At 43.4% G+C, this 13906-nt stretch overlaps 1 protein-coding gene across 4 annotated transcripts in view; it reads left to right on the forward strand.

Annotated features, from left to right (window-relative positions):
• KLKB1 (kallikrein B1) overlaps positions 1-13628 on the forward strand; it is a 33725-nt gene extending 20097 nt beyond the window's left edge. For 3 of the 4 annotated variants that reach the window (XM_043559314.1, XM_043559319.1, XM_043559293.1), the window contains 9 exons: positions 2307-2466; positions 3929-4038; positions 4177-4339; positions 4439-4551; positions 4716-4884; positions 9113-9288; positions 10476-10571; positions 12398-12537; positions 13143-13628. In XM_043559314.1, coding sequence (XP_043415249.1) covers positions 2307-2466; positions 3929-4038; positions 4177-4339; positions 4439-4551; positions 4716-4884; positions 9113-9288; positions 10476-10571; positions 12398-12537; positions 13143-13322 — 1307 coding nt within the window. In that variant the 3' untranslated portion in view covers positions 13323-13628. The remainder of the gene's footprint in view (positions 1-2306; positions 2467-3928; positions 4039-4176; positions 4340-4438; positions 4552-4715; positions 4885-9112; positions 9289-10475; positions 10572-12397; positions 12538-13142) is intronic. The other variant, XM_043559303.1, reaches the window with a different exon arrangement.
• Positions 13629-13906: the final 278 nt, after the last annotated feature.

Below are 13906 nucleotides of genomic sequence, written 5' to 3' on the forward strand. Positions count from 1 at the left end.
GAGGCTCGATCTCTCGGAACTGTGAGATCGTGACGTGAGCCGAAATCAAGGGTCAGATGCTGAGCCGACTGAGCCCCCCCCGGGGGCCCCCAAACTTACTGTTCTTATAGAGAGTCAGCTGTTCTTCTTGAACAAACGCTCCCTGGACGGTTATAATTTGATCAATTTCTAGAGTTCCGAAAACATTGATTTTGACGAATAGGCCGGTGCGCCCATCACTTTTATGGAAGAGAGGATTTTCAGAGGCCCTTCGTCTGCCATTCCCACACCGATCCTGTATGCTTTTGATAAAACAAATGAAACACACAGGAAAAGTAGCTCTGAAAAAGAAAACGGTCTTTCAAACAAGATAGCCCCTGGCTTATTATCATCTGGATGGGTCAGATAGGGACTCAAATTGTATTCAGTTCTGTGTTGCCTACTTCCTCTGCAGCGATGGATGCCCGGGGCACTTCAAAAGGGGGTACCAGGACCGTAAGAAATCTAGAAGCAATGGAAAACAAAAAGTGGCTCAAGGGACAGGTTAAAGGTATTTAACCTGAAAAAGAGTCAGGATGACTATCTGAATTCTTTGTTTATAAAGGGCTGTCTTTGGGGCGCCTGGGTGGCGCAGTCGGTTAAGCATCCGACTTCAGCCAGGTCACGATCTCGCGGTCCGTGAGTTCGAGCCCCGCGTCGGGCTCTGGGCTGATGGCTCAGAGCCTGGAGCCTGTTTCCGATTCTGTGTCTCCCTCTCTCTCTGCCCCTCCCCCGTTCATGCTCTGTCTCTCTCTGTCCCAAAAATAAATTAAAAAAAACGTTGAAAAAAAAAATTAAAAAAAAAAAAAGGGCTGTCTTTGGAGAAAGGATTAGACTAATGTGTGTGGCTCCATTAGGCAGATGTAGGTAGGTGCTACCATGAAGTAAATAAGGAAAGAAAAAACAATCCTAACACCTAGAACGGTCCAGAAAAGAATTAGGCCTTGTCAGGGGTGCCTGGGTGGCTCAGTCAGTTAAGCAGCCCAGCTTCGACTCAGGTCACGATCTCACGGTTCATGAATTGGAGCCCTTTGTCGGGTTCTGTGCCGACAGCTCAGAGCCTGGAACCTGATTTCAATTCTGTCTCTCTCTCTCTCTCTGCCTATCCCCCACTCACGCTCTGTCTGTCTCTCTCTCTCTCAAAAATAAATAAATATTAAAAAAAATTTTAAAGAAAAAGTATTGGACCTTGTCATGAGGAAGTGAGCTCTTATCACTATAAATATCTCAGAAAAGTTGAACAACTTGTCACATACATCCTTCAGGGGATATAGTTGTAGGTTGGCACAAGTTTTCTTTCAGCTTCCAGAATCTGTGTTTTGGGTTTTGTTTGTTTGTTTGTTTGTTTGTTTGTTTGTTTTTGAAGATTTAATTAGTTGAAGCCTCATTTCCTAGACTGCCCACATGTAGGTATTATGTCATGGGAGGTACTTTCTCCTGATAAAACTATGTTCATTTAAACTGGGACTCCTTTTGTCCTTCCTGTAAATGCTATAATTATTCTTCAGGCTCCCATCATTTTAATAAAATTTATGTTATCAAATTGAGTAAACTTAGTAAATAATATGAACACAAATAAAAACGTAATTTAGAATTAAGATTATATTGGGGCACCTGGGTGGCTCAGTCGGTTAATCGCCGGACTTCAGCTCAGGTCATGATCTCGCAGCTTGTGGGTTCAAGCCCCACATCGGGCTCTGTGCTGACCGTTCAGAGCCGGGAGCCTGCTTCAGATTCTGCGTCTCCCTCTCTCTCTGCCCTCCCCTGCTTGCACTCTGTCTCTCTCTCAAAAATAAATAAACATTAAAAAAAAAAAAGATTATATAAGGATAATGAAGGTGGGTTTTCTCTTATTTTTATTTTTTTGTCACCTGATATTTTTGTTAAATGCTTTTTATTAAGATCTTTTTCATAATATTCGGGAAAATACCACACAAAACCTTCTGCTCCTAAGGCCTGGAATTCAGGGTCGAGGTACCACAGAGAGAATGTGAGGATAGGCTGAGTAACCTAAATATTTTGCACTGGTCGGCCTGGAGCTGGACACACAGGTTGAGCTGTTTCATTTCTCTGACATGGGAGTCGAGCTTTTATCGGATTTAGCCCAATTTTTCCTTCTTCCGAATGACAAACGAGTCCGAGGGTATTTCAACAGACAGTCTCCCCCCTCGAGGATGTCTAGCGTTATGCATAACAAACAGTCATCATGTCCTTTCGTTACGATGACAAAGTACAGTCACCTGAGCATCGTGCGGTTTGAGGACTGTCTTCCCTCTGTGAGTTCCCAGGTTGCCGCAGGAACATTTTCCAGCATCTCGCCTTCTCGGATGTGGACGTTGCCAGAGTCGTTACCCCGGATGCTTTTGTATGCCAAACCATTTGCACCTATCATCCGAACTGCCTCTTCTTTACGTTCCACACAAAGGCATGGCATCTGGAACCGCAAAGGTAAGAATGTGCGACGTTTGCTACCGTCCGGTCATCGCTGTCATTTTCTAGTTTGAGTGTTTGAGAACTTCTGGGAATTTCGCGCAGAGCGCTCCAAGCCGCAGCAAGCCCTTTTCCGCCAGGTGCAGGTTAGTTAGGAACTTCATGGACTTTTCCACCTATGTTCTTTTTTTCTTTTTTTTTTTTTTGTAATGTTTGTTTATTTTTGAGAGAGACGGAGAGAGAGCGTGTGCAAGTGGGGGAGGGGCAGAGAGGAGATCGGGAGATAGAGAATCCCAAGCAGGCTCCCCAGAGCCCGACGTGGGGCTCAAATTCACGAACAATAGAGCATGACGTGAGCCGAAACCAACTCAAAACCAAAAGTCAGACACTTGGGGGCGCCTGGGTCACTCAGTTGGTTAAGTGTCCAGCTTCGGCTCAGGTTATGATCTCGCCGTTCAGGGGTTCGAGTCCCATGTCGGGCTGTTGACAATTAAGGCCTTTGTGTTCCCTCTTTTTAAAACTCATAGAAAATGGGCACCTGGGCGGCTCAGTCAGTTAAGCATCTGACTTCAGCTCAGGTCATGATCTCACACTCTGTGAGTTCGAGCCCTGCATCGGGCTCTGTGTTGACAGCTCAGAGCCTGGAGCTTGCTTTGAGTTCTGTGTCTCCCTCTCTCTCTGTCCCTCCCCCGTTCATGCTCTGTCTCTCTCTGTCTCAAAAATAAATAAAAACATTTAAAAAATTACTAAATACACTGAAATGTAATCATGTTGCCTACTTTTTTCCATTATTCAATTCAAATTTTATGAGACTCAGGCTTCATGGTTCTACACTGAGGATATTAACAAAAGCACACAAATCTTGGACTTAAAAAAATCCTATGGGGCGCCTGGGTGGCTCATTCGGTTAAGCATCTGACTTCGCCTCAGATTATGGTCTCACGGCTCATGGGTTCGAGACCTGAGTTGGGCTCTGTGCTGACAGCTCAGAACCTGGACCCTGCTTTGGATTCTATGTCTCCCTCTCTCTCTGTCCTTCCCCTACTTGATCTCACTCTCTTGCTCACTCTCTCAAAAATAAAACATAAAGTTGTTTTTTTTAAAAAAAAAACAGAAGAGTTTCTCAGAAGAATAAATTTTACAGAGGTGCTTTTCAAAACACGAGGTGCTTTGTTTGGTGTTTGCCTTTTTTTTTTTTTAATTTTTTTTTTCAACGTTTATTTATTTTTGGGACAGAGAGAGACAGAGCATGAACGGGGGAGGGGCAGAGAGAGAGGGAGACACAGAATCGGAAGCAGGCTCCAGGCTCTGAGCCATCAGCCCAGAGCCTGACGCAGGGCTCGAACTCCCAGACCGCGAGATCGTGACCTGGCTGAAGTCAGACGCTTAACCGACTGCGCCACCCAGGCGCCCCTGGTGTTTGCCTTTAACGCAATTTTGTTTCTCTGTCTTTTGCTTTTTTTTTTTTTTTTGTTAATAGAAACGTTTGCTTTCTTAAGACTTCCAAAAGCGGGACACCAAGTTCCCCTACTCCTCAGGAAAACACCATATCTGGATACAGCCTTTTAACCTGCAAGCAAAGTTTGCCTGGTAATGTGATTCAATGATGATAGTGATCTTTTAACAAGTAATAGCAACGAAACAATCCTCAGTGTACCAACGACTTGTGTAGATGTGGCCTAACTGCTGCTTTCATTTAATGCCTTTTTATGTCTCTAATTCACACAGAGCCCTGCCATTCCAAAATTTACTCAGGAGTTGCTTTTGAAGGGGAAGAGTTGAATGTAACCTTTGTTGAAGGAGTGAATGTTTGCCAAGAGACCTGTACCAAGACGATCCGCTGTCAGTTTTTTACTTATTCTTTACTCCCAGAAGACTGTAGAAGAAAGAAGTTAGTGAACATTCATTTTTCACAGACAGTCGGCAAGCCAACTTCATGAATGATCCTCCTGTGTGAAGGTTTAATCTTTATACCGATCCTTTTATCTAGGTGTAAGTGTTCCTTACGATTATCTTTGGATGGGTCCCCAACTAGGATTACGCACGGGACACGAGCGAGCTCTGGTTATTCTTTGAGGCTGTGTATAAGTGGGGACAGTTCTGGTGAGTAAGCCTCCCTTTTTCATGGAGCTGTAAAGGCTTGTCTGTGTTATTTTGATAGCTTGCTTAGTCTTAAACAATAGAATGGTGTACTTTGTTTCCCTTGGCTCCAGAGAACTCTGATTCACCTCTAATTCCAACCATTAACTTTAACACTCTCTTTTCAGTCTGCTCAGCAAAAACAGACACACGCGTTGTTGGAGGGACCAACTCCTCCTGGGGAGAGTGGCCTTGGCAAGTTAGCCTGCAAGTGAAGCTGACAGCCCGGAGCCACCTGTGTGGAGGGTCAATCATCGGACACCAGTGGGTCCTAACTACCGCCCATTGCTTTGATGGGTACGTTTTGGGTGCGTCCTATCCAGGGTCTTATCTTGCCTTTTCGTTTTGAAAACTCTAAGTTCAGGGTCTAGATCATCATGTCCGTTTGTTGATCGAAGTTTATTCTTCGTGAATAAAAGACATTTCAAGCGAGGGCTTGTATCCACAGTGGTGAACAACGAGGTAGGGCCTGTCTGAGCACTGAAAGACCTGAGCCATCAGCACGCAGTGTGGCCTCTTTGCAGGAATGCCTGACATTCCTGGGGGGTGTCACTCCTGCTTTAAAGCAAAACGAAAAATGCCCTGTCTGCTGCTACCTGCATCTACCGCTCCCTAAATGTATTCTTCAAAGACTTTGTTTTCAGGCCTGTAGAGATTTACTTTCAGCTCTCTGATTCACACATACACTAAATAACATTAATAGTGAAAACAAAAAATGCGATGGTTTGTAACCTCTATATTTCAGAGGATAAAATCTGATGCAACCTTTCTATTTTATTGGGCAAATTGTACATGTGGCAGGGTTTTAAAGTTTTAAAACACTTAGGCTTTGCAGTTAGAACAGGGCAGCTCTCACAATTACCAGAAGTAGGAATGACCCTGGGCGGTTTGTAAATCTCTCTTAGCTTTATTTTCCTATCTGTGAAATATGAATAAGAATAGTATCTAATTCACAAGGTTGTTAGATGAAGTGACAGACTTAAAATGCTCCGTACTATACTTGGAACATAAAACGTTTTTTAAAAAATAAGCTATAATTAAATAAGAAATGTAAAAATGGACAAAGCATAGGAATAAGCAAGAAATACTAACAGCTCTAGAATAAAAGATAGTTGATGTCTCTCAACAAGTGTTTTGTTTTCGTAAAATTCTCCCTCTTCCCCTGTCTAAAGGGTGGGGCCCGGGTTGCATGTATCAGGATTGAGGATACAGTTGCTGAAATAAGGGTCAGTGGCAGGGATGGGCAGAGCAAGGCTCCTTCATGGTTGCCAATTAGCAGCATGGGCCCCCAGTTAGCGGAGCATGGGCGTTGCTAAGGGGAAAGCTACTGGCCTGAAAGGAAAGACCCTGAGAAGGGAAATGGTAGGTCCCCTTTTTTACTAAATGCATGCAATTGGGGGTCAGGAATTTTCGTCTTTTTTTTTTCCAGCTTTGCTGAGATATAATTGATACATAACCTTGTATAAATGTAAGGTGTGCAATGTAATGATTTCACATATGCATGTATTGCAAAATGATTAGCATATTAAGGTTAGGTGACACATCCATCCATCCATCACCACACAGAAATACTTTGTATGTGTGTGTATGTGTGTGTGTGTGTGTGTGTGTGTGTGTGTGGTGAGAACTTTTACGATTCACACTCTCAGCAGCTTTCAAATATTTCAAGTATTGTTAACTCTAGTCACCATGGTGTACATTAGGTCCCTAGACTTCATTCGTGTTATAACTGGAAGACTGTATCCTTTGGCCACTTCGACTCATTCCTGCCATGACACTGTCCTGAAAACCACCAATCTGTTCTCTGCGTCTATGAGTTCAGTTTTTTAGATTCCACATATAAGTGAAAACGTGTAACATTTGTCTTTCTCGGACTTATTTCATTTAACATAATACCCTCAAGTCTCATCCATGTTGTTACAAATTGCAGGATTTCCTTCTTTTTATGGCTGAATAATATTCCATCATATATCTATATATAAGTATATGTATACATACGCACACAAACACATGCCTAAATGTGTATATGCACTTATATGCATATGTATAATACATTTATGTATATGTATGTGTATATGGAGACATAGTACATATATTATGCCACATTTTCTTTATGCATTCATCCATTGAGGGACACTTAGGTTGTTTCCATGTTTTGGCTACTGTAAATAATGCTGTTATGAAGGGAGTACAGATATCTCTCAAAGTAGTATTTTCATTTTCTTTGAATATATAACCAGAAGCAGAATTGTTGGATCTTAAGGTAGTTCTATTTTTTCATTTTTGAGGAACCCCCATACTGTCTTCCACAGTGACTGTAGCACTTTACATTAAGAACTTTCATTCTTGGGTAGCTCAGTTGGTTAAGTGTCCAACTTACTCTCAGGTCATGATTTCGTGGTTCGTGAGTTCAAGCCCTGCATGAGGCTCTGTGCTGACAGCTTGGAGCCTGGAGCCTGCTTTGAATTCTGTGTCTCCCTCTTTCTCTGGGCACTAGCCCCTCACATTCTGTCTCTCTCTGTCAAAAATAAATAAACATTGGGGCGCCTGGGTGGCGCAGTCGGTTAAGCGTCCGACTTCAGCCAGGTCATGATCTCGCGGTCCGTGAGTTCGAGCCCCGCGTCAGGCTCTGGGCTGATGGCTCGGAGCCTGGAGCCTGTTTCCGATTCTGTGTCTCCCTCTCTCTCTGCCCCTCCCCCGTTCATGCTCTGTCTCTCTCTGTCCCAAAAATAAATAAAAACGTTGAAAAAAAATTAAAAAAAAATAAATAAACATTAAAAACAATAATAAAAAAAAGAACCTTCCTTCTTGAAGACTCAGTGTTGTTAAGTTTATAAGAGATATTATCCACGGAAACACGGATTTAATTGAAAGAAAACCACTCTGCCCCTATCTGCATGGTTTCCTCTAGAGTTTTATGCAAATATATCTTGTATCTCTCACTTAATGGTGATAAGAATGTCCCAATCTTTACACAAGATAAGACTTAGCTTTTGATCACAGTTTTAGACTTCCTTTGTATATACTCATATTTTATTTATTATTATTGTCTTAGGTTTATTTTATGTTTGAGAGAGAGAGAGAGAGAGAGCGCAAGTGGGAGAGGGCAGAGAGAGAGGGAGACACAGAATCTGAAGCAGGCTGTAGGCTCTGGGCTGTCAGCACAGAGCCCATCGCGGGGCTTGAACTCACGGACCGCGAGATCATGACCTGAGCCGACGTCAGTGCTCAACCAACTGAGCCACCCAGGCGCCCCTGTAGATACTTCTATTTTAAAGAGTTAATTTAAATGTTCATACTTCTCAAAATCTATTTTAATTTACTATTTTATATTTTATATTTATTTTTATGTTTTATTATATTTTTGTGGGGTTTTTCTTTGGCCCTGCCCCCAAGGTGTGCTTTATTTTCATTAATCTTACAAATAATTTTCTCTGACGGCCCAGGGCAAGCTGGAGGATTGGCTGTAGGAGCGGGGGTCCCCTGAGAGCCCCATAGGCTGGTTGCCTCAGCTTCGGGTGTGGGTTCACAACGCAGCCTGTCGCTCATGTTCACCTGGCAGGAGGCTGTCCTCCAAGTCAGGACTGAGGTGTCTCCAAGATGACAGGGGTGGGGAATCCTCCAGGTTCTTAGGAAATTTCACTCTGCCTCTCCTGCTCCGTGGTCTCGGGTGAGCAGGTGTTCTCCTGTGTCCCTCTGTTCTCCAGCTTGACCTTGGGGAAGCCCGGCGGCTTGTCTGCTGTTTAATTAAGCCACCTTGGAGGTCCACTCTGAGCCCCATGCCTGGGGCTCCCACTCGCCTTACTGCAGCCAGAGACCTAGACAGATAATTATTTTCCAAGTGCATTTATTTTGAGAGACAGAGAGAGGGAAAGAGAGAGGGCACAAGCAGGGGAGGGGCAGAGAGAGGGAGACACAGAATCTGAAACAGGCTCCAGGCTCTGAGCCGTCAGCACAGAGCCCGACGCCGGGCTCGAACTCACGAACCGTGAGATCGTGACCTGAGCCGAGGTCGGACGCTTAACCGACTGAGCCACCCAGGCGCCCCTAGATAGATACATTTTAAATAACACTGAAGCCTCCCTAATTTGCCCAACGGCGGGGGCGGCCGGGGTAGGGGGGCTTGTGTAACACGGGTCCGACCTCTTGAGGATTCTGGATTTCATGGAAGCAACTGCTTTCAGGTTTGGTGAACTGAGCAGGATTTTCCCACAATCACCTGTGAGTCTCTCCCAACCAGTTTCTCTCAGAACTGGGACAGCAACAGTCTTCTATCTTGACTTACAGTAAGCATGGAATAACCACAGAAATGTCCATTCTCAGTGTTTTTAACTAAAATCTTCAGAGTTTCCGTACCGCTGCTGGTGGGGATGACAAATTGCCAGGAAGCGAAATTAGGTGAGTAAAGATAACCCGTAGTATTTTCTTCCCAGTTCTTTTTTGAAAGGTGAAGCGACAGGAGAAAGGACCAGTATCAAAGGCCAGTCTTTCTGGGGTCAAATAGGTATTTCCTTTTTTCTCCCAGGCTTCCCCTGCAGGACGTTTGGCGTGTTTACAGTGGCATTTTTAATCTGTCCGAGATAACAACAGAAACGCCTTTCTCACGAATAAAGGAGATGATTATTCACCCAAATTACAAAATGTCAGACAGTGGTGATGATCTTGCCTTGATAAGACTTGAGCCTCCTTTGAATTACACAGGTATGCGCGGCGTATTCGATCGAGGAGAAGCTAGACATCTGAGTTCAGCGGTTTACATTTTCACACCCGTTTGAATGAGAGGGCAGAATGCGGACAGATTGTCTTTATTTCCTGGTGGGTGGGGCTGGAGGAAAGGTGAGAATTGCCAAGGAAGGGAACATCTGTGACCTGGATAAATAGCTTCTACTTAAGGGTCAAGAAACATCAATTGAGGGGCGCCTGGGTGGCGCAGTCGGTTAGGCGTCCGACTTCAGCCAGGTCACGATCTCGCGGTCCGTGAGTTCGAGCCCCGCGTCAGGCTCTGGGCTGATGGCTCAGAGCCTGGAGCCTGTTTCCGATTCTGTGTCTCCCTCTCTCTCTGCCCCTCGCCCGTTCATGCTCTGTCTCTCTCTGTCCCAAAAATAAACGTTGGAAAAAAAATTAAAAAAAAAAAAAAGAAACATCAATTGGCTTCTTCAGGGAGGAATACGACCACTGACACGTTATTGAAATAATGCAACATCGGAAATGGCCATTTGGGAAGCCTGGCTCGCTTTGACACAAGTAGCGGAATTCCCACTGCCTGGGGCATATTAGGAATACAGGAAGGCAGACGGGGCCAGATCCTAATTCCCAGGTCGAATGTGCGCAGAAGGAGGTTCTGGGAAGCCGGTAGTGTGATGGTTGGACGTGTGGCCTTTGGAGGAATAGTGTCCACGGTTGGTGAATGCCCACTGCGCCCAGTAACGATCCCGTGACCTCGGGCACGTTGCCCTCACCTCTTTGCACCTCCGATCTCCTCATCTGTAAAATGAGCGTGATAATGACCCATTGGTTTGTCATAAACATTGTCAGTTAATACTTTAACGCGCTTAAAATCGTGCCTGGAGATTCTCCGTTATCACTCTGCAAAGTATCACCCACAGGGTAAAACGCGAGAACCTCTAATGCTTTTGGCAGAAACTTGTGTTCTGAGGTTTAAGATTGAATCCAGAAGACGTGACACCAAACACGTCATGGGAAAATGACTCGGGAGATGAGAAAGTTTCTTGAATCGTTGCCCTTAGCAACTGAGCAGAAAGCAAAAGGGTCATTTCCCTTGGTGCTGCCCTATAGAAAGAGAATCCAGGAAGAGGAAGGTGTGTATTTTTAAAGTCAATATCCATACCTTTGTGTAACCAAACTCTAATTTAAAACTTACCTTTCAGAATTCCAAAAACCAATATGCCTGCCTTCCAAAGATGATACAAACACAATGTATACTAATTGTTGGGTGACTGGATGGGGCTTCACGAAAGAAAAAGGTACGGCGTGACATTTTAAATGTTCTTACGAGAAGTCTTCTCTTGCCTCAAATATTTACTCAGTGATTTTTAAAAAGTTTTGTTTAATGTTTTTATTTATTTTTGAAGGAGAGAGAGAGAGACAGAGCATGAGCAGGGGAGGGGCAGAGAGAGAGGGAGACACAGAATCCAAAGCAGGCTCCAGGCTCCGAGCTGTCAGCAGAGAGCCCTGTGTGGGGCTCGAATCCATGAACCATTAGTTCATGACCTGAGCCGAGGTCGGATGCTTAACCGACTGAGCCACCCAGGCGCCCCACTCGGTGATTTTTGAGCTGTATTTTTGTTTGGGTCTGGGGAAATGTATCAGGCAACCTTTTAAGCATCTTACTTTATAATAAAGATCACTTGTGGGACTTCATAAAAGGACTGGTCCCATACAGGGCTAACAAGACTGCTCAAGCCCATCCTGTCCTCAGTATTAATAGTGTTCCCATCTCTCTGTGCCTTGATGTTAAGGACCTGGAGCACAGGCAGGCAAACCATCTCTCTGACAGGCTGTCAATCTTGTTGGTTTGTTTTTTTTTTAATACATCCTTCTTGCAATCTGATGTAGCCCATGAACCACTTTTAAATACTTAAAACACACAGAAACCCGAAGGACAGCAGTGAAATTGCAAATGAGCTCTCAAAATACTTCTCAAAGGATGTGCTATAGTAATGCATGAGTTTCTCTGTTAATATATGAAATAGCAAGTTGTTCAGGTAACTGCCATAATTTAGAAATTGTAATGAGCACAAGTGATATTTACCGTTATCTGCCACAACTGTAATGTGCAAATATCGCGACCCTGACATGCAAATATCTGGGCTCTCTATTGATGGCGAGGCCGTAGATTCTGCTAACACTCCCTTGCTTGGGGCTTGCCTTCCTAACTGAAAGGAGTTAGACTGCAGTTGGATATCGGTGAAAGTAAAGATGTATTTTCCAACGCAAGTTAATAGAACAAGTGACTTCTTTCGGTGCAACCCCATTTAAGAGCCCCTGTTCATGGGTTGTTGGTGTATTTCAACTGGCCTTGAATTTTCCAGGAAACAGACTATTCTCCCTTTCCAAAACTATGTTCCTGATAGACACTATAGGGAGTAATATTTGCAGCATTCTTTACCTATTTAAGCTTGTCATGCTCTTTCCTTCTTTCCTGACTTACTCCTTTACTCGATGAATTCAAATTTTTCCAATTTTTGATAAGTGCCCGAAGACAGGAAGAAATTGTAAAAGTCACCTTAACTAAACAAGGAAGGCTCCCAGTGTACGCTCAAGGAGAACCTGGAGAGTGGTGGAAATTTAGTTATTTTTCAATAAATTGTTCTTTGTGGAAAATATTTGGACTTACTCAAAGAGCAAAATACTCCTCTGCTGTCAGAGGTCTGGTGGTCCCCTCCCCCTGAAACGATATATTTTAGAATGATCATGTTGAATATATAAAACAAAAACCGAGAGGTAAGAACTTCCAGCTTTTGGGTTGGAGGAGATAAGAGGGAATTTCTGAGAGACATCGGCTGAGATGAAATGACAGAAGATATGGAAGGGTTGTCCTAATATTACATGTCAGAGGCCAAAACATGGCGTGTGCGCCCTCTCTCTCTCTCTGTCTCTTTGTTTCTCAATTTTCCTTCTCTGTTACTCGCTGTTTGTGCGATTAACGCTACTTTCTCACCCTACTGTTTTTAATCCAAAGAAATGACCTGAACGAAAAGCTCATTATTCTGATCTGCTTTAAGACGTTAGTATGTTTCCTATTTATCTTACTTCTTCCTTCTGAAGTTACATATTGGTGACCTTCTAGGCAAAATCCAAAATATCCTACAAAAGGCAAATATTCCTTTGGTGTCAAGTGAAGAATGCCAGAAAAAATATAGAGATTATGAAGTAACCAAACAGATGATCTGTGCTGGCTATAAAGAAGGAGGCAAAGATGCCTGTAAGGTAATACATTAGATTGCGCAAAGAACACACAGTAACCTGCTTGAGAAAATTAGCTCCAAAATACATTTCTCATAGTATGTTTCATTATATTTTTCTTAAAAATTCTGAGCCACATAACCTGGCAATTTCATAAATAACCTTTAGTGAGTGTATATCATTTTTATTATATTTATTTATATATATTTATATTTTTTATTTATATATATTTATATTTTTATCATATAAATATATAATAATATATATAATAATATATAATATATATAATATAAATATAATATAGTGTGTATACATATATATATATATATATACATATACTATGTTTAAGGAGCACAGTTGTACATATAACAACTGTACTAACATATAGAGCATTAGATGTATTTGACATTGAGATTACGATGTCAACATTTCCTTGTTGGGAAAAACGGAAAATGCACGCATACGCTACTGAATTAAATCATTTTCATCCCATCAGCAGCCAATGAGGAACATACGACAAAAGTATAAGAAACCGTATGTGTGGGGTGCGTGCAGTGTGACCAGAGAATTTTAAAGGCACGTCTGTCATACTTTTCTGTGATTTTATTTTTCCACCCGCTGTGCCACAGGGCGATTCAGGCGGTCCCTTAGTTTGTAAACACAATGGAATATGGCATTTGGTCGGTATCACCAGTTGGGGTGAAGGCTGTGGCCGCAGAGAACAACCGGGTGTCTACACCAAAGTCGCTGAGTATGTGGACTGGATTTTAGAGAAAACACAGGTTGGTGATGGGCTCACCAGTCTCTGATGAAGTCACGGGCGTGACGAAGCTTTCTGGAGGTGGGAGAGAGCCCAGTTTGTAGCCCACACTTTTACATCCTAGGTTCACTTCAAGTCCTGAGCCGTGGGGTCCTCATGTGCCAAATCATGGAGAGTGGTATCTACCTCGTGTCCTTGTCCTGAGGGTAAAAAGGGACAATGTATACGCAGCTGCTGAGGACAAGGTCTTGCACCAGTAGGCGTTCGGCATTCAGTCATAACGCGAGTACCGGGAGATAACAAATGAACATTTCCGTGATTATTTGTTGTGCCATAAAATGGCAAAAGAATGTGATTTTAAAGTGCTTTCTTCTGGGGCGCCTGGGTGGCTCCGTCGGTTGAGCTCAGGTCCGACTTCGGCTCAGGTCATGATCTCACAGCTCGTGGGTTCGAGCCCCGCGTCGGGCTCTGTGCTGACGGCTCAGAGCCTGGAGCCTGCTTCGGATTCTGGGTCTCCCTCTCTCTCCGCCCCTAACCCACTCGCATTCTGTCTCTGTCTCTCTCAAAAATAAATAAACGTTAAAATAAGTAAATAAATGCAGTGTTTTCTTCTGACTGTGAAACAGAAGGGAA

The sequence above is a fragment of the Prionailurus bengalensis genome, chromosome B1, assembly GCF_016509475.1.
Source record: "Prionailurus bengalensis isolate Pbe53 chromosome B1, Fcat_Pben_1.1_paternal_pri, whole genome shotgun sequence".
NCBI lineage: Eukaryota > Metazoa > Chordata > Mammalia > Carnivora > Felidae > Prionailurus > Prionailurus bengalensis.